The sequence below is a fragment of the Salvelinus sp. IW2-2015 genome, linkage group LG1 (genome assembly GCF_002910315.2).
Source record: "Salvelinus sp. IW2-2015 linkage group LG1, ASM291031v2, whole genome shotgun sequence".
In the NCBI taxonomy this organism is placed as follows: Eukaryota; Metazoa; Chordata; class Actinopteri; order Salmoniformes; family Salmonidae; genus Salvelinus; species Salvelinus sp. IW2-2015.
The window spans coordinates 38793523-38813640 of record NC_036838.1 but is presented as its reverse complement, the minus strand read 5'-3'; the positions used below and the strand labels follow the sequence as shown (position 1 = coordinate 38813640).

Here is a 20118-nt window from a genome sequence, read left to right as displayed (position 1 = left end):
ACAGTGGGGAGAACAAGTATTTGATACACTGCCGATTTTGCAGGTTTTCCTACTTACAAAGCATGTAGAGGTCTGTAATTTTTATCATAGGTACACTTCAACTATGAGAGACGGAATCTAAAACAAAAATCCAGAAAATCACATTGTATGATTTTTAAGTAATTAATTTTGCATTTTATTGCATGACATAAGTATTTGATACATCAGAAAAGCAGAAACTTAATATTTGGTACAGAAACCTTTGTTTGCAATTACAGAGATCATACGTTTCTGTAGTTCTTGACTAGGTTTGCACACACTGCAGCAGGGATTTTGGCCCACTCCTCCCTACAGATCTTCTCCAGATCCTTCAGGTTTCGGGGCTGTCGCTGGGCAATACGGACTTTCAGCTCCCTCCAAAGATTTTCTATTGGTTCAGGTCTGGAGACTGGCTAGGCCACTCCAGGACCTTGAATGCTTCTTACGGAGCCACTCCTTAGTTGCCATGGCTGTGTGCTTCGTGTCGTTGTCATGCTGGAAGACCCAGCCACGACCCATCTTCAATGCTCTTACTGAGGGAAGGAGGTTGTTGGCCAAGATCTCGCGATACATGGCCCCATCCATCTCCCCTCAATACGGTGCAGTCGTCCTGTCCCCTTGCAGAAAAGCATCCCCAAAGAATGATGTTTCCACCTCCATGCTTCACGGTTGGGATGGTGTTCTTGGGGTTGTACTCATACTTCTTCTTCCTCCAAACACGGCGAGTGGAGTTAGACCAAAAAGCTCTATTTTTGTCTCATCAGACCACATGACCTTCTCCCATTCCTCCTCTGGATCATCCAGATGGTCATTGGCAAACTTCAGACAGGCCTGGACATGCACTGGCTTAAGCAGGGGGACCTTGCGTGCGCTGCAGGATTTTAATCCATGACGGCGTAGTGTGTTACTAATGGTTTTCTTTGAGACTGTGGTCCCAGCTCTCTTCAGGTCATTGACCAGGTCCTGCCGTGTAGTTCTGGGCTGATCCCTCACCTTCCTCATGATCATTGATGCCCCACGAGGTGAAATCTTGCATGGAGCCCCAGACCGAGGGTGATTGACCGTCATCTTGAACTTCTTCCATTTTCTAATAATTGCGCCAACAGTTGTTTCCTTCTCACCAAGCTGCTTGCCTATTGTCCTGTAGCCCATCCCAGCCTTGTGCAGGTCTAACATTTTATCCCTGATGTCCTTACACAGCTCCTGGTCTTGGCCATTGTGGAGAGGTTGGAATCTGTTTGATTGTGTGTGGACAGGTGTCTTTATACAGGTAACGAGTTCAAACAGGTGCAGTTAATACAGGTAATGAGTGGAGAACAGGAGGGCTTCTTAAAGAAAAACTAACAGGGTCTGTGAGAGCCGGAATTCTTACTGGTTGGTAGGTGATCAAATACTTATGTCATGCAATAAAATGCAAATTAATTATTTAAAAATCATACAATGTGAMTTTCTGGATTTTTGTTTTAGATTCCGTCTCTCACAGTTGAAGTGTACCTATGATAAAAATTACAGACCTCTACATGCTTTGTAAGTAGGAAAACCTGCAGAATCGGCAGTGTATCAAATACTTGTTCTCCCCACTGTATATCCATGAAATGCTTTGAAAGGCTGGTCATGACTCACAACACCATCATCTCAGACACCCTGGACCCACTAGAATTCGCGTACCGCCTCAAGCAACAGATCCACAGATTATGCAATCTTTATTGCACTCCACACTGCCCTCACCCACCTGGACAAAATTAATACCTATGTAAGAATGCTGTTCATTGACTACAGCTCAGCATTCAACACCATAATCCCCTCCAAACTCATTACTAAGCTCAGGACCCTGGGACTAAACACCTCCCTCTGCAACTGGATCCTGGACTTCTTGACGGGTCGCCTCCCAGGCGGTGAGGGTAGGCAACAACACATCCGCCACGCTGACTATCAACACAGGGCCCCTCAGGGGTGTGTGGTTAGTCTCCTTCTGTACTTCCTGTCACCCACAAAGAGCTGATGACACAACGGTGGTAGGATTGATCACTGACGACGATGAGGTAGGAGGTCAGAGACCTTGCAGTGTGGTGCCAGGACAACAACCTCTTCCTCAATGTGAGAAAGACAAAGGAGCTGATCGTGAACTACAGGAAATGGAAAGGGGAGTACTCCTCCATCCACATCGATGGGGCTGTGGTGGAGTGGGTCAAGATCGTCAGTGTCCACATCACTAACAGATAAACATGGTCCACACACCCACACAGTTGTGAAGATGGCACGACAGTTGCATCACTGCTTGGTAAGGCAACTGCAAGGAACCCGACTGCAAGACACTACAGAGGGTTGTGAGTACGGTGCAGTATATCACTGGGGCCGAGCTCCCTGCCATCCAGGACTTCTATACCAGGTGGTGTCAGAGGAAGGCCCAAAAAATTGTCAAAGACTCCATCCACCTAAGCCATAGACTGTTCTCTCTGCTACCACACAGCAAGTGCTACCAGTGCACCAAGTCTGGAACCAATAGGACCCTGAACAGCTTCTACCCCCAAGCCATAAGACTGCTAAACAAGACTGCTAAATAGCTAATGAAATGGCTACCTGAACTACCTGCATTGAACTTTTTTTAAAATGAACTCTTGCACTGACTATGCACATCAGTGGACTCCACCCACATACACATACTTACACTGACACTACATACTCCCATACACACATAACGTGCACACATATGCATACTGACGCCACACACACCCCTCACCACTTACGCTGCTGCTACAGCTCACTTTATCTATCCCATTGCCTAGTCACTTTACCCCTTCCTATATGTACATAGCTACCTTAATTACCTCGTACCCCTGCACATCGACTCGGTACTGGTACTCCCTGTATATAGCCATGTTATTTTTACTCGTTATTGTTATTTACTGTGTATTTATTCCTCGTGTAAATATTTATATTTTTTGTCAATCCATAACTCTGCATTATGGAAAAGGACCCGTAAGCATTTCACTGTTATTCTACACCGGTTGCATCCTGGATCTGGGCGGCAGGTAGCCTAGCAGTTAAGCGTGTTGGGCCAGTAACCGAAAGGTTGCTGGTTTGAATCCCCGAGCCGACTAGGTGAAAAATCTATGTGCCCTTGAGCAAGGCACTTAACCCTAGTTGTGCTGAATAAGAGCTTCTGCTAAATGACTAAACTGAGAGAAAAAAATGAGCAACACTAAAAAGAACAGTCAATTATTCAAATGTTTTTCTAGACATGTTTATTCATTCATTGGATTCATATGTACATACAGAAATATTCAGGCACTATGGACTGAGTTCTCAGCTTGCAAATAATTACGATGTTTCCATTCTTCTCAATTTACAAAAGAAAAAAATATTACTCCCTGAAAAAGGTAGCAAATCTTGTGTTTTTAAATATGAATCATACATAACGGAAATTAAGAGGGCAAAATGAGAACCTTGTAGTCTCTATTTGGTTGTTCATTATATAGCCCCCTATTTAGATTCATTCCTAATTAACTACTGGTACACACTCAGATACAGTCACACACTGAAACACATTCATGCCTAACCCATCTCCACTCTATCCCGTAAACACTACTACTCTCCACAATCAAGAGTAAATGTGACAAATTATACTTAAAATAAAAAATATATTCATTCTTTAAAAGGAACTCAAATCAATGTTGCTCTGCAATCCGCATCACTGTGCAACACTTGGAACAAAAAAATCCTCCTTTAGAGGTAGAGGATGTGTTTGACAAAAGGGGCATTTCTCTTTGTGGGGAGGCGGGTCAGTGGTTTCACTATAGGATGGGGGGAGGACTTTGGGCCCACCTTGGCCCCGAGGAGAGATGAGCCTGTCCACTTAATAGAGAAAGCAGAGAGCAACCATCCCTTCACCCTCAGCCCTGAGCAACAGCAGAGACTGAGCATTGTGTATGTCTGTGTGAAAAGTAATCAGTAAGTTCATACGGAAGTGTACATGAGTCTGTGTATAAACGTGCATGTTTGGTCAGGGGGCGTATGATATTGCAGATTTGGTAGCAGGGGCATCAGTAGAAGCAGACTGTGTGGAGGAAAGGCCTGTTGCTCTTGTCCTCAAACTCTTGCAGCAGCTCGTCCATCTCGTTTTCCATGTCATCGGTGTGCTGGATCTGAGACAGGGAGAAGGGACAGTCTGAACACAACACCTGCTACACTGGGCAAGGCAAATGCGTCAAATACAATTTAAGTCCCAGTTTAACAGAATCACAGACATTTCACTAACTCATACACCATTGCTGTCTCTCAACACAATCATCCCAACACCACAAAATGCTCTGTGTACCATCTTCAATTACATGTACTGTATGTCACCAACATGTATCTAGCAGAGCTCATTCAACACTGTAGAAAAAAAGACCACTATGTACCCCAGGAGTAGTCTCTGACTCCCCAATATACCATGTTCCTATAACAAAAACTGGCATTCCCTATGACAAAGTAACTGTGTGATTGTAGCTGCGTAGGGTCTGGCAGACACTCACACACTGACACAGCTCACAGATGAGGAAAGCCCCCAGTGTGGCCTCCTCGTGGTTGTCCTGGATGTCCACGTTGATGACGTGAACCGGCGTGAAGGTCTCCTGCTCCCGAGAGCTCAGGTCTGAGTGGGAGAGTAGTGATAGTTGATCAACATGTAGACAGAGTGGCCTAGCGCTAGACTAACTTCGTAGTTATGCATGCTTTCATGGAAGTGTATTCAATATTTCAGTTGCATTTCACATGCATTAAACCACATTTATAATAGTTCATAACTTGACACGTGAATCCCTCCACCCTTCTGGGCACCAGTCCCCTCACCCTCCAGCACTTGGTCGTAGACCCTCTCCTCACAGGTGATGACCAGGTCAAACTGGTCCTTACAGCTCTGGAAGCGTTCCGGTCGGGACTTAATCCGCTTGTTGCGGTCCAACATGTGCAGGATTCCGTTCTGCGTGTATCTGAGGTGCTGAGGGTCAAGGAACACAGCAAGACGAGGGACAACACACAAGACCTCAAACATTAAGGGATCTATGAAAATATCAAATGTCTCAGATTGACACAGCAGTTAGACAACACCCTCTAGAGGCCAAAACTCAAAAAACACATGAAAAACATATTTGATCTTCAGAAGTTTAATAACTTTAAATAAGATCCTGGCATCTAATAAACTACCAGTGCAGTATTCTAGATAAACTCACCTAACAATTTTACATTTGGAGAAAATATGCTGGGTTTTGGAAAAAAGAGTGAGATGAATAGTCAAGAAAATATTACAGAAGTGATCTCCAATCCTTGCCTGCACTGTAAGGATGGGTGTCAACTCTTGTACACTCCTAAAATAGGGACTTGGGAAGTGAAAGGAGTGTGAAGTTCCCACTAACAATTCATTCATATCCCCTTTCTTTTTTGCAAGCATGCAGATATCTCGGTTGTCAACAAAATGTTTAAGGGGTACATTTAAAACACTAGTGGTCATGCCTCCTAACACAGAACTGTCTCAAATACTTCAGTCTTATGCTGAATCCCAAATTGATTGCTAGCCCCTACCCTGCTATGCACTTCAGTAGATGTGATAGGATTTTATTGGCATCTACAATATGATAATAGCTCCAATGTTCACCTTCCTGCTTACACCTATCCAATTAATTCAGATCCCAAGTGTAGCAGTAGGAGTCCATTTAAGGTTGGACCATGTGGGCTCCAGAGTTGTTATATGAATTGATGCCTTTTCAAAGATAAGAACTTGGCTTCAATGGCAAATTTATTTTTCTGAGGAGTGTGGTTGAGAGCCCTGTAGTGGAAGGAGGGTCCAATTATTTACACCTGGAAGCATATACTAACACAGCACAGAAGGAATGAATGTTCACATTCAAAAGTAGTGCCCTTGCCAATTTACAATGCAAGATTTAAACTACACAGACTACTAGTTGGGTCAAATACATATAGTGCTCAACAAACCAGCATTTCTGTTTTGTTTAGTCTACATCCTGGTCCGGATATGGAAAGGCCGAGATATATTCCCTAGACCTTCTGGTTTCTGGGCACAGAAACAACCTACCTTGCTATAGAGGATAAATGGATACTTGTTTACATGAACCTGTCAAAAGTGAAATCTTTCATGCAGCCCACTCATTAGAAAAAGCAATGTGACAGCATGTGATAAATCTCACAAATAGATGTGAGGACTAGCCTGAGTGCCAGTCTGTATGTGCCATCATGCAAACTCCATGTCATTCACCGTCATGCCAATGTTTGGCTCGACAAGTGCAGCAATGGTGTTTGCAAGAACACAAACAGATCTGGGATCAGGTTAGTGAAGGACATCCTTTACTACAAAATCACAAACTTTAACATGCACCTCCATGTTCAGGGACCCTTCAAGTTTTCATTCATATAATTTGGTATATATCTAGTGAATATTAAGAGAATAACTCACTGAAAAAAGGAAACATGGAAGAGATTGGGCTGTGTTTAAGGTGTGTGTGAATGCAAGTGTGCAGGGGATACAGCTCCTTGTCCTTGCGGACCAGGTCGTTGTACATCTGTTCATAAGTAGTRTTGAAGTCATACACATTGGGCTTGTCCGGTGCTGGACCAGGTAGCTTCACATGGGACCCTGTCCCAAAAGAGCGCACGTCAAAGCCACGCTTGCTATAGAGACGGAAAGAAATAGAGAATGAAAAGGGAAAATATGGTTACTTTCAGACCAGCACATACAATGCAAAAAGTATACAGACCACAGCAGGGGATATGCGTGGATGTCATAATCAATGAAGTTCTCATCACAGGAGCCATATTACAGGAATCTTCTGTAATTCCCCAGTAGGCTCTCCTTACCTTTCTTTCCATCAGTTTTTTTTTACTCAGTGAAATTACAAATTAGTCGTAAGATGTATTATTTTAGTGTTACCCTGCCTAAAAAGTTGATTCATTTTGAGGCTGTTGGGTGACAATTGCTTTATGATCCTTTCATGGAATAATCCAGAACATGAAATTTGTAGGTGATGCATGGCAGGTCTAACTATTTGTATCAATTTTTTTCTGATCATATTTTTACAATTTCAGGTAGTTGACTGGTTCGTTGCCTACCTAGTTCTGGCCAGTTTGTTCTAGTTACTTCCAGTTAGTGACTGACGGCTATGCCGACTGCCACTGCACGGAGTTAAAAATCCCCTACTTCCGGTAGTCGTAACACCGGCGAGGAAAAATAAATTCGCCTTTTCTCCATGTGTGACACTCGTAATTAGTTGAGCTTTATAAAGACCTATACGTCTCAGTCTTGTAAAATATGGAAGTTAGCCATATTAGTGTAATAAAATTCGTCGACCCGTCGTTTGCTGCAAACAGACTGCGGTCGGCGTAGCAAGCCTGCATTGTGTGGAGGGTGAGCTCTCAACCAAGTTTAAAAAATAAAAACAGGCCGCTGAAAATCAAAAGTGGCGGCTTCGTGGCATGTCGTCGTAGTTTGTCTTCCAGTAATGTTACCTGAGAATGTTGTGCGCTTCCATGCTGCGGTTCTGGTTGCTCGAGCACACCACCGCCACGCGCAGCGGGTGGCTCGGCATTGCGAATGCTATTTTTCTGAAAGAACTAGCAATCGAATGTTAAGAAAGTACAACACACAACTAGTTTAAACGTGGTACAAATGTAGCTATCACAAAAAGACTGCAGGGAAGACCTTCGTTTTCACTAACCAACCAAATACAACAAGGTATATATATAAATGAGTCAAAGCGATCTGACAACCTTCTTTCTGTGAGACTGTTAAAATGGCGACGGGGAGTTTTAACCACAAGGTTTTACAGCTGATGTCATATGGGGGCAGGGCTTCACACCAAAGCCATTTATGGTGAAACCATTGTGCATGCATGACGTCATCCAAACATAAACTTCTTCGGTCTGACCCGACCAGTCCTCAAGCCCTGATGATGCTGGAAAACAGGCTGCAACTGTGCCACATGTATCCGTTATTAATTGCACACAGTCCAGGCATAGCCATCTATATTTTATTTGTACGATGGATGGATGGACGGATAGATACAAATATTAAGAATATTTTACTGTACACAGGTACACATACACCCATATTCGGTGTGTTTTATTGATTCCACAGGGCCTCCTAAAATAGAGGTTTGGCACAGTATTTGGCAGACTGCAGAGCAGACCAGCCTGTTGAAGGTCTATGACATACATAGCTCTCTACAGCCATGACAAGATATGGCGAATATAATTCTTGGCTGCCTGGGGGTTAATTGTTGACAGTAATTAAATGAATCCTCTCTAAGGTAAAAATGAAGAAATCACAAATTAAATGACCTACTGTGCTTGCACTTATTATTTGCCACTTAACAGAGGTAATCAAAAAATTGAGAAATCTTTATAAATACTGGTTTATACTGGTTGGTACACATTTTTTTTTCCTCTGCTCAACTATAGACAATGTTTCACTCTTAGGTAGGCCTACCGACTACCATCTTACTATCTCTAATACAGCACATGTTGATTACTAGCAGAAAGGCTAATGAGATAAATACACATGAGAGGAAAATATGCACACACAAACAGAGATGTAATTATCTGAGCCCTATCATTTCAAAAGTATTTGAAAGTGTGGTGGTCTGTTCTGAGGCTTAGTTCATTGTTCTTCCACAAGCTTGCACATCGGTATGATGTATTTTAGTCGTGTGTAAGGTGCGATGCCCTGAATCTGTGTGAGATTTCGATTATGTGTGTGTGGTTGTTCAATCACAGTATGTTACATACATGTGTTTTTAGTGTATTGATTTAGATGTGGGAGTAAAATAAATTTGTGTGATATTGCTTAACAAGGATACAAGTGTGTGCGCGTGTGTGTGCGTGCGTGAGTGACATTAGTGGTGAGAGTGTGTGTGGTATGTGGAGTGTGAGTGCTGTGTCGTGGGGCTCATGATGTTCTCAGTGATGTACGCCACCAACAGGCAGATGATGACCAGCATCACACAGATGGCTCCTCCCACTGTTGTCATGGCGATCACAATGTCCTGCATGCCCAAGGGTGAGACGGTGAACTCCACACAGTCTCCCAGGTCCTGTCTTTGGCCTGCTCCTCCTGAGTGGGGCGGTGGGGTCAGGGTGGAGGCCAGCAGATGTAGGCAGATGCGGTAGGGGACGTTCTCATGGAGCTCAGTCAGCAGGAAGTCCCTGCAACCGGAGCCAAGATGAAGACCAGCGCACTCAAACTGGGTGTAGCTCCCATTCCACCAGCAGCTCAGCGCAAACCCACCTCTTCTGACCCGTCGTCCACTGAATACCCTCTTTGGTGGGGCAATCAAAATCCTGCTCTCTTCCCCAAGCCCTGTCCTAGGGGCCCCTGTCTGTCCTTCTACAATTGTTCCTCTAGTCTTAGTCTCTTGTTTATCTAGGTCATGTCTAGCTGTGTTTCCTATGGTTGTCCCTTGAGCCTCTCCCCTCAGACCTCCGTATGTCCACTGTAGCAGCACGCTACCATTGGTCAGAACATTGGCCACCAGGGACCCTCCTGGAGACTGAACAGTTCGGCACTCTCCACGATGACACCTGAACCCCTGCTGTGTGTGTCGAAAACACAACCGCCCCCCGATTCCCCCCTCTGTTACCCGGTAGGCACATATTGGTGCCACTTCTCCCTCCATGGCCATGACCCACCTTGTTCCACCTTGCACATGGTCTGGCCTGCCAGATATCACAGTGGTTCCTGTATTGCCTCTGCTGGTGTTGATGGATGAAGTGCCATTCCTATGGCTGAGGTCCCCCTCCAGCTTTGGTGTGCTCATAGTTTCATTCTTACTGAAATAATCAATACCGTAGTTATGGTGTTGGCCAGAGTTTGGAGAGACACCCACGTCCTTCTCGCTTCCCTCGTCTGATGAATATGCTGACGCTGATGGTGATTGCGCATAGCGGCCGCCGCGTGTCTGGTTGGAAACTGCGATTGTTGCGCGGCACAGACAGAGAAGCACTGCCGAGAAGGCGACCAGGGACAGCCGCGGTTGGCCTCTCATGTCTTCCCGTCTTACAGGTTCACTCTCACTGTATTTAGTGCAAATTGATAGTGGACTGCGCCGTTACTGTCAGCGGAGATCCGAGGCGAGAAAGAGAGGTACGGGGGCAGGTGGCTTCCATAACAGTCGTACACCACCAATGCGGTGTAGCCTCTCCCCGGTGCAGAGCACGAAAACAATCTGCAACAAAAGCAGACAGTAACAATCATATACCTAGTTGGATGATTGATAGTTTACAATCCACACTATTAGAGAATGAGCCAGACTGCTATCACATGGATACATACGCATGCTTGATCTGTTTATCCATACACAAATGTTGGTTATGCACACAACTAAACCAACCAATAAATAGGTCACATCGCTCATTACAATTGTTAATGTAACGGAAATCAATGTAAGATATATTTTGGCTATTTGAGAAAATAACTTACATGTCTGGGTTTTCGAGAACGAGGACCGCGGCAGTTATCTTTTTAATCACATTTGGCCCAGTCTTGTCCTCCAGTCTGGCTTTCTTTGATGGTTGTTGTGAGGAAGTGTGTGTTTGTGTGTGTCTGTCAGAATGTTTGTAGCCTAGTCATCAGTAGTCAATTACATCATGAGTCATCATTTCAAATCCCCACTCCAATCTTAATTTCCCTGCCACCATTTCCGTTACTTTTTTGTGCCTTTCCATCCTTCCTTCCACCCACCCGTCCTTCCTCCCTCTCCTCTTTCCCACATTTGGTGTTAGGCTGTAGTCTTCAAGGCTGATGTGTGTAGTCTTTTGTCCATGCTATCAAGGCAGTTTATTGGAAATGCATTAGAGGATATTGTCTTGTGCATCTTTATCCTGTAAAACAAATGTCCTATTTTCATGTATTGTAAAAAATGTATTGTAGAAGACTATGAAACTTGCAGCAATTGACTCTGGTAACAGTTTATAACACATTAATGAGATAAGTATATGTTACTTACGCTAAATGACTTTTGGATATTGTCAGTGGTAACCCAGGGCTGTAGTTGGTTTTGGTGTGATGCTATTTCCAAACCTACAGCGACCTCAAGTGGTGATAATTGATAACAGGTCTATAACGTTCTACAAAATTCTGGCGCTAGTTAAACGGCAGACCTTGTAGAGAGCTAGGTTTCTTTTGCACACACTCAAACACTTCTGAAGATTTTTGCTGAAACATTAATTTCTGGTTAGTTGTACAACCTCTTTATAACCTCTTTAAAATAGTATCATCGCTAGAACGATCAGATCATGGATAACCAGAGCTGGATTACAACAATCTAAATACACATTGATTGCTGTGTTGATGAGTAGCGTAATCATCATATAGGTAATACAACTCTAAGTCTACAACACTTACTGGCAGATATAAAGGTCACAAAAAGCTTCATATATGTGAAGATCTTGAATTTGAGAGCATTTCATTTTCTGATCAATTCGACTCAGCAGTTCACTGACAAGGTTATTGGAGGTAATGATTATATTTCCATTCCCAAAAGGAAACAATAGGCAAGCTAGTAGGGCCAAGGGAGAGGACAGGAACAGTGTGATTAATGAATAATACTGCAGCATCAGTGGATGGGATGGTTTTAATAAGACCCCTGGGAAGCCCCTGGGGTATGCTGGGTAAATTAGTCTGATGATGCCTCTCTACATCTGAGCAATGGGAGCTAACGATGAGGGGGTAGAGACACTCATGGGATGGGGCACAAACAAATGGATCATAACATAACACACAAACATCTAAATATACATGTATGGGCCAACAGATATCTGACACAATCACATAACCCTGTTAAAATAGGAAGATTTCACCATGTTTTATTTGTTTGAATTAACCATTTACAGCCAGCTGTGTAACAGGGCACAAAATAAATACATGTCTGGACACCCACTGAAATGAGCTGAAATTATTTGTATATCTTTATGGTCTCAGGTTTTAGTCAGCCTCACATGTCTTGTAGATGTGGCCTGTCTGTGGGGTATGAGTTGATAAGAGGTGTGTGTTTTTGCAGCTGGCCAATGGAGTGAAAAATGTGCATGCCTTAGCAGCAGGTAAGGGGATGGTATCTAGGCGACAAATTATTGGAGTAAATTGACCCTGAACTGGGTTAGCAACGGTATGGCTTTGTTTGTGTATGAGTGTGTGTGTCTATATAAATAGTTCACAATGAACAGGATAAAGGCAGATATACAATGGATACCCTGGTAGAGTAACAGGGTAGGGAGAGTAGCTCTCACCACTCTTGAGAGTTGAGAGACATCTATGCAATGAATAAGAAATAAATAGTGGCGCCATGCTGAGGAGGATGCGATGTCGGAGGTCCTCACTGTAGATGCTATTCTGTTTGGGTTTCTGGTCTTCTCTGGCATCCTGGGAAACATACTGGTCATCCATGTGGTAAGGAGAGAACTATCAAAAAAATAAATGGAACCCTAACTGCCAATAGCCATGGAATATCAGCCTAAGAGGACATCACACAGTGTTTAGTGTAATAATGAATTATACTCTCTCTCTCCCTCTCTCTCAGGTGTTCCAGTCGGCCATTGAAAGTTTGTCTCGTCGGCTCCCTCCCTCTGACACCATCCTGGTGAACCTGTCGCTGGCCAACCTGCTGACGTCTCTGTTCCGCACGGTACCCATCTTTGTGTCTGATCTGGGTCTGGACGTGTCACTGTCCCAGGGCTGGTGCCGCCTCTTCATGTTGCTGTGGGTGTGGTGGCGGGCCGTGGGCTGCTGGGCCACTCTGACCCTCAGTGCCTTCCACTGTGCCACCCTGAAGCGACAGCATGTGGCCATGGGCCCCCTTGCACAGGAGCATGAGAGGAGGAAGGTGTGGGTGGCTCTGGGGCTGGTCTGGGGACTCAATCTCGCCTTTTCCCTGCCAGCGCTGGTCTACACCACACATGTCCAAGGCAATGCCACGGTGGAGCTGATGGTGATCAGCTGCACCACCAGGCCCCTGCTGGGCTGTATGTGGGAATTCCCCTCGGAGGAGCAGGGCTCGGCCTTCGCCTCCACCTCCCTGGCCCTCAACGAGGTGGTTCCCCTGGTGCTGATGGTGGGCACCAACCTGGCTACGCTGCACTCGCTGGCCAAACACATCCGGGCCGTCACCTCGGTGGGCGAGGCAGGGGGAGGGACGCATGGCGAGCTGGACAGACATGTGGCCAGTGAACGCAAGGCCAGTCATGTGATCATGTTGCTGGTGATGCTGTTTGTGGTGTGCTGGGTTCTGCAAGTTGCGGCGGTGACATACTATAACCATAACAGGGGGCACCATGCGGAGGAGCTGCTGACTGTGGCCCACTTCTCTGCTTCTGTGTTTGTGGGCTTCAGTCCCATGGTGGTGGCTCTGGGACACGGCAAGCTGAGGAGGAGGATCATGAGGATGATCGCTGGTTGTGCTGACAGAGTGAAATGTCAACAGGAGAAAATAATAGATGAAAGCAAAGCTCCAGACACAAGGGAGAGGACTGTAAAACAAACCGTTTTCACTATTCAGAAGGAGAGAGAGGTTATCAAATAAGAGGAGAGAGTTAAAGCAAATATGAATGAATGAATGAATTAAGGCGTACCACTGTATGGAATCATTAATTAACCAATGCTTGCCTCCCCTTCAGTATGTGTTTAAATGTCAACATGTATATAAAATCCTGTCTAAATATGTAGTAACCCACCCAATAAATACCTTAGTACTTTTAAAGTATTGGAATGTTTAAGATCTTCTACATTTGGAGTATTGAAATATTGTGAAGTTTGTGAAACTCTGATGTAGAGGAACCTCAAGGCATAAACTGTCTCAGAGGCTGGGAGATGGTATTTGACTGTTTATTAAAGAGCAAACAAGTCAGAACATGTAACAACAACTATCTACAGCTAGGAGTGCCCTCTTACGTACAGTCAATGCATCAAAAACATTCTCTCACTCACAAAAAGGCAGCTTGCCAAAAATAAATTGTGTTAATGTAGTCTCACTGACAAGTACAGAGTATCACATTTTATTCCAATTAAGAACTCAACAATCTTTTCTACAAAACCCTTTCAAACAAGTGACAGTGCTCTTCCTCAGTACTGATCATTGCATCCTTAGAAATGGTCATAAAAGGAATGGGTTTGTCTCTCATAGTGGCCATATTAAAACAGCCTGCCTAAGGAGAGGATCAAAATGGATACCAATGGTTAGAGGAATGCTAACAACCATATAATTCTATGTTACTGTTAGGCTGAGGGCAAGTATAATATCTTTCCACTGACTTCCCCATTATGTCAGTTGCAGTGTGTGTGTCAGAGTGTGGGCTCTGTCAGTGAGTAAGAATAGACTTAATGACAGCACGCAGCCGCCGGTGACCCACTGCCAGCACGATGGGCGAAATGGCATTGAATATGGTGTTGGCAAAGCGAGCTGTAACCAGGAGGAACCGGCTGACAAACCTCGGTTGTAGTTAAAGTAGTTTATAGAGATGAGGCTGATTCCCCAAGACCCATTGAAGAGTATTATGAGGGCTGGAATCAACTAGAGAAAGAGGGAGGGCAGGGAGGGAAAAATACTGTGAAACTATTTACCGGTTTTCTTCTTCTCTTAGCATAAGGGTCATAAAACATAGACATAAACATGCATTTTCTGTAATAACACTGTTTATTGAAAGCGAACCTGGATCATCAATCAATCAAATGTATTTATAAAGCCTTTTTTAAATCAGCAGATGTCACAGAGTGCTATACAGAAACACCTTGGTAACCCATAAGCAATTGTTTCCCACATTCCTCATGTTACAGGTACACATTACACGTGCTGTACTTCTCCATCCTTCCATCCATAGTAAGCAGGGTACATATAACATGGCATAATTCTGAATCCTGTCCAGCCTCTTTCACCTTGGCAGCTTGTCTCTCGGCCGGTACCCTCTTCAGGGCGGGTGCGTCCGTGGTCATGTGTGCGGGGTACCGGGTCCTGCTGTGGGCGTAGAGCGTGTAGAGGGAGGCCAGGTTGGTGATGGCCATCAGCATAATGAGCACTGTCTCATGGATCACCATGGAGGTGGTGGCTTAGGCCAGGCCCTCGTAGCTGGAGGGGAAGTTCCACAAACAGCCCAGCAGGGCGCGCGTGTGGTGCTGTTGAACAACATCAGGGTCTGCATGGGAGGGGGAGGAGAGAGGTGGAGAGAGGAGATGAGAAGAGGGAAGGGGATGAGAAGATAGAAGAAGAGAGGAGAGGGGGAAGTGTTGGAGGGGAGAGGACAGGAGAGGAGACAAGGCAGGGAAGCCACACCCACACCCCAATCAGGAAGCAACACCAGTCTCTGGAGGAGTACAGCTACAGAGAGAGAGCTGGGTGTCAGTTTTTGTGTGTGTCTGTGTGTGTACACAATAGTGTCAACCGGAACCATACTAATTCCAGTAATTATGGCACAGAATATTGTCAGCTTGCTTTCATGTCACATAGCATATCTCCAATCACAGACCACACCACCCTCCCTTGCGCTTGCATTTTAAACTACCATTCCTCAAAGATCAGCCCAAAACCCTCTGATATCTTAAATACCAAATCCCATAATCACAAACCTTTTACTTAGAGCCCAAACCACACACAATCCCCATACCTGCCTCGCCCTTGTCTCGAGCACCCACATAAAGCCATTATTCTTCAGCATCCTCTACTCCAGTGCTCGACCCCTGTCCCAGACCAACCCAGCTCCAGGTCAGCGATGATCAGCAGGGCGTTCCTCAGGACAGACATGAGCAGGTTGGAGAGGGCCATGTTCATCAGGTTGATGTCTGAGTTATGTACTCCACTGGGGTCTTTGAACACGTTCTCCCCGATCACACCAACCACTGTGGTGTTAACCATGATGCCCAGCAGGATCAGAATAATGTAGAAGGCGGTTTGAGTGGGAGACGTGGTGACACAGAGCCCCATCCCCACCGGCTCCTGACCTCTCAACTCCGGCATTGGGGCCTCCGTCTCAGCTACTGAATTAGAGTGAGTCCTGGGTAGAATACTTTGTCTCTCTGCATCCTAATCCAGGGCCCTATTTTCAGCCTTTTTTTTCTTTAGAAGAGTGAGTTATATTCCAGTAACCYTCAGCTCCATTCTATATGCATCCTCTAATCCACTGCTAGATAGTTTATTCTAAACATGAACACCTAAATACAAATGCACAAAAAAATACATATCTTTTTCAGGTACTTTTATACACTCCCTCTCTCTGTAGCATCCAGCACAAGTCCAACCTCCCACAGAAGTACCTATGTAAACTCACCACGGAGACTAGATAAATACAAAGTAGTTCCTGGCATACCTATCCACCTAACTTTCCCTAGTTACTCAACTAACCTCTGCTAGGCCAGAGATATTGTGGGGGTTTCAATCCCAGAGTTTAGCTACTGAGCACGCATATAAAGGGTACACGAGAGATTCATCAGTCAGCCTAATTAAAACATGCTTCCTTAGCAGCTAGGTTCATTATGATGCCTAGCTTCCCTAGGGAGGGATGTAGAGGTGTGTTTGGTTGTGGGTGGCTGAATGGGTGGCAGGTAGCCTAGCAGTTAGAGGGTTGCCAGTTTGAATCCCGGGTACGACAGGAAAACCTGGCAGAACGTAAAGCTAGCAACCGGAGGGTTGTTGGTATCAAAATCCTAGAAGACATTGAGCAAGGCACTTAACCCCCCACAACAGCATCAAAACCTGTATGTATGAGTCTTTCGGAAGGGTTGGGTTAAAAGCGGAAGTCACATTTCAGTTGAACCTTGTGTGCGGTTGACCAATAAAGTCATCTAAATCACTTGATGCCATTCATAAAACAAGACAACGGATCATCTAAAAGCATTTTTATTTCAAAAATATTGTTCAGACAAAAGCTTTGGACTATGATCTTAGAGCATAGTTTCCCAAATTATAATGTAATACAAACAATCTACAAAAGTGAAAACATTGGAAAGTCTTGCTTGTATTTGGTCCATGATGTGCTGTTCCATAGGTCATTTACGATAGCTCTTCCTTGATAACACCTATGAGAGTTATCTTCTACGTGAGTATTCATCTCTCCTTCCTCTTCCCCGGTCCCTCTCCCGTTCCCGCCGACGCTCCCGCTCTTTTTCCCTTTCTCTATCCCTGCGACTGATTTTCTGGCGGTGGGTGGGAGAGACAGAGCGCAAAGGAGAAGAGACACTACGACTGCGTCTGAAAACAGAGAGTGAAGTTAGTCTCAGAGTTGAGACTCAATATGGAGTCCGTATGAAACAGAGTAAGGCACAGTGCTTCTTCCATACCTTCTTCTGGAAGGAGACATGGACTGAGTCTCTCTTCTCTCATCACTACGACTCCCTCTTTTCTTCCTGAGTGAGAAAAAAAAGGAGAAAAGCAAAAATAGAAGAGTCTTCATTTCATGAGGGAAAGCAGCTCCAGTCAATCGCACAAATATACTCATTACAGATATCCCCATACTCCAGTAGAGGAAGAATACTTACTCGTCTCCGTTAGTGAGTTTCCGGCAGGCATTTTTTAGGGCGACTTGATTTAGGGGAGACTCCCTGTTGGTCTGTGGTACAGCAGGCGACGCTAGGACAAAGAGAGATGAGCATAAGGAACTTTGTAGGAGGAAATGGTTACAAAGTCAAAGGGTTGCTAAAGGAAATGATGAGCACATGAGACAAACAGAAGCGGAGAGGACGGTAATAATCTTCTTTTTTTTTTTTGATGCCAGGATGCAAAAATAAGGAAATAGAAACAAAAATGCATGATATAAAACATTAAGATATCACTTATTACACAGTGTGTTTCCTATGGGTGAGTGGTGTGCGTCTGTCTCACCTGCTTTGGAGGCAGGGGAGAAGCTGGAGGGGACGTCCAGGGTGGGGGTGCCCACGGCCAGCAGTCCCCCTCCTGCCAGCTTAGCCTTGGCGATGCGTGCATCCAGGGCCAGGTGACACTGGTCCACTTCTTTTAACATACTGGGGAGGGAGACGTTGGGCAGTGAGTACAGCCTCAGGATCCGCCCACAGATCTCCCTCAGGTCCTCCTCAGACGCACCAAACAGCAGGAACCAGGGAGGCTGGTCCGGCAGAGGGATCTGCATGGAAGACGGGAGGAGGGTGAGGAATCAGACAGGTGGTCATGTCGCTGTTATGGACATCTGGGAGCTATTTAGACCAGCTAATCATGTTTGAGCATATGTCCTTAGATACAATCTTGGTTTGTGTAGTAGGTGTGCTGATATGTGCAGGTGTATGAATGACAACCTGGGATGGTATATTACTGTAAAATACCTTATGTGTTAGCATGTTTAAAGCACATAAGTGTACACTGTAGTGTCCTACCTGAAGTGTTCTGGCTGACAGGTAGATACAGGCACAGGCCACGGTCTCAGCACTGAACCTCAGGAACACATCTGTCCTCAGACTGTCATTCATGTAGTTCCTAGAAAACAGATAGCAGCAGAGAGAGGTGGAGAGCGAGATGAAAATAGATAAATAAGAACTCTTCCTAATATGACATTCGAGATACATTGAGAAATTATTAAACAAAATATCAAGAAGATACTCACCAAGCTGTCTGTACCAGCTTGGTGTTCTTCTCACACTCCAGCACCTGGAGGTACATCACAATGATCTGTGACAGAGGAGCACAAAAACTGTTAGGGATGTGTTCCCAAGACCAGATGCAATGTAAATTGCCGTAGACAAGATAATTTGTTAGGCATGTCATGGTAATACAAATCCAAGCCTACAGTAGCAATCACAACAAACCAGTAGACCAAACAGGGCCTAAACCACAGTGGTTATCAATTGTCCTGTTTTAGATTAAATGCGCCACTGAATGTATTGAAGGTGGTGAGGTAAGGAGTCTGCTGCTTGCCTTGTGGGGGTGTTTGACATGCACACAGAAGCCCAGCTCCTTCAGCACTCTCCTCTCCGTCTTGATCACCTGAGCCTTGGCACTGATGTAGCTGGCATCCAAAGGCATGGGGACCTGGGTCCTGGAAGATACACATGGTTAGCGATATACAGAATACCACAAGAGGGTTGGGAGAACTGGAAGAGGAGTTCAGAACCCTTTACCTTTTGCCTTTGCTGTGTTTGAGGTGGTAGAACACATTGAGAACATCTCGCACCCTGCGCGGTTCCTCCTCGATCTTTGAAGCCAGGTGCACACAAGCCATGGCAACCATCTGGAAAGAGGCAGACAGGGAGGTAGATGGGTATTTTGAGAAGGGGAAAGAGGACAAATAGCATCATGAGATTAGTTAGTCACAGCAACAGTGTGAACAAATAGTAAAGGGGTGAATGTTTGAGCTAAGTCTGATAAAGGCTTTTTGTAGTGGAACTGGTTGCCAAACAGAGCAGGATCGTGAGGGTCCTACCTCTGCACAGTGTCTGACGAACGATTTGCAGTAGTAGAACCTCTGGAAAAGGATCTGCCCCGTGGCCATGGCTACCTGGAGAGCACGTTTATCAATTAACTTGCTAACTACGATTTAAATCCATCGCATGGCCTGCCTCATTGGTAAACAACATGCGTCTTTAACTTAGCTGTTGATTCTAGACATGGTCTCGTGTTTGACCTGTACAATTAGATTTGTCTCACTTTGAATGCAAATTCTACTTAACTTCGGCACAATAGTTAGCTAGATAACTGTTACCAACCTGCGGGAGTCTAAGCAGAATACCCGCGGCCTGTATCAACTCACAGCCCCGCATTCGCAGCTGCTCCTCGGTAACCGCGGAGAGCCCATGTTCAGCGGACGGACTCTGCTGTAGTCGCTCCGGTGGCAGGAGACAGTTATCTAAAGTTAGGGTTACACCAGAGTATATCTTATCCCCTATAAGAATTCCCTCCCCGGGAATTCTCAAGTCTTCTGCCGCCATCACATATTCAATAGTCGGTTGCATGACACCAGGCAAGACCGAGGCCCAGTCCAGCACGGGACTCCAGTACAGTCTCTACCGATTGGATGGGCCGTATGTAAACCGCGCCCCTTGCTATTCTTCATACTGGTTGTGATTGGTTATTGTGGTCTTGAATTTCGTTGCGTAAACCAATAATAGCAGTATCTTTTAAACGGGTG

At 45.1% G+C, this 20118-nt stretch overlaps 4 protein-coding genes and 1 pseudogene across 4 annotated transcripts; 1 reads left to right on the top strand and 4 right to left on the bottom strand.

The window, feature by feature from the left end:
* Positions 1–3246: 3246 nt before the first annotated feature.
* Positions 3247–7849, bottom strand: LOC111967323 (RNA polymerase II subunit A C-terminal domain phosphatase SSU72). Its single transcript, XM_023992263.2, has 5 exons — positions 7519–7849; positions 6541–6684; positions 4852–4991; positions 4536–4654; positions 3247–4163 (listed from the first exon to the last, which is right to left on the bottom strand). Exons 1-5 carry the CDS (start codon positions 7596–7598, stop codon positions 4062–4064), a joined length of 585 nt encoding a protein of 194 aa, XP_023848031.1. The 5' UTR covers positions 7599–7849; the 3' UTR covers positions 3247–4061.
* A 202-nt stretch (positions 7850–8051) lies between these two features.
* fndc10 (fibronectin type III domain containing 10) lies at positions 8052–11071 on the bottom strand. Its single transcript, XM_023992250.2, has 3 exons — positions 11013–11071; positions 10487–10887; positions 8052–10232 (listed from the first exon to the last, which is right to left on the bottom strand). The coding sequence occupies exon 3, from the start codon at positions 10050–10052 to the stop codon at positions 8904–8906; it is 1149 nt and encodes a 382-aa protein (XP_023848018.1). The 5' UTR covers positions 10053–10232; positions 10487–10887; positions 11013–11071; the 3' UTR covers positions 8052–8903.
* Positions 11072–12364: 1293 nt separating this feature from the next.
* Positions 12365–13580, top strand: LOC111967307 (olfactory receptor class A-like protein 4). Its single transcript, XM_023992236.2, has 2 exons — positions 12365–12451; positions 12582–13580. The coding sequence occupies exons 1-2, from the start codon at positions 12365–12367 to the stop codon at positions 13578–13580; spliced, it is 1086 nt and encodes a 361-aa protein (XP_023848004.1).
* Positions 13581–14355: 775 nt separating this feature from the next.
* Positions 14356–16004, bottom strand: LOC111975664 (olfactory receptor class A-like protein 4; annotated as a pseudogene).
* An 863-nt stretch (positions 16005–16867) lies between these two features.
* LOC111967300 (cyclin-L1) lies at positions 16868–20003 on the bottom strand. The gene is made up of 10 exons (XM_023992224.2): positions 19697–20003; positions 19414–19488; positions 19112–19221; positions 18909–19029; positions 18598–18662; positions 18371–18470; positions 17865–18123; positions 17522–17612; positions 17324–17389; positions 16868–17234 (listed from the first exon to the last, which is right to left on the bottom strand). Exons 1-10 carry the CDS (start codon positions 19940–19942, stop codon positions 17072–17074), a joined length of 1296 nt encoding a protein of 431 aa, XP_023847992.1. The 5' UTR covers positions 19943–20003; the 3' UTR covers positions 16868–17071.
* Between the last annotated feature and the right edge of the window lie 115 nt (positions 20004–20118).

Coding starts and splice junctions, on each gene's coding strand:
- LOC111967307 (XM_023992236.2), top strand. CDS start 12,365: ATGTCGGAGGTCCTCACTGTAGATGCTATTCTGTTTGGGTTTCTGGTC. Junction 12,452..12,581: donor ACATACTGGTCATCCATGTG/GTAAGGAGAGAA, acceptor CCTCTCTCTCAG/GTGTTCCAGTCGGCCATTGA.
- fndc10 (XM_023992250.2), bottom strand. CDS start 10,052: ATGAGAGGCCAACCGCGGCTGTCCCTGGTCGCCTTCTCGGCAGTGCTT.
- LOC111967300 (XM_023992224.2), bottom strand. CDS start 19,942: ATGCAACCGACTATTGAATATGTGATGGCGGCAGAAGACTTGAGAATT. Junction 18,663..18,908: donor ATGTCAAACACCCCCACAAG/GCAAGCAGCAGA, acceptor CCTCTGTCACAG/ATCATTGTGATGTACCTCCA. Junction 17,235..17,323: donor ATGTCTCCTTCCAGAAGAAG/GTATGGAAGAAG, acceptor CTCTGTTTTCAG/ACGCAGTCGTAGTGTCTCTT.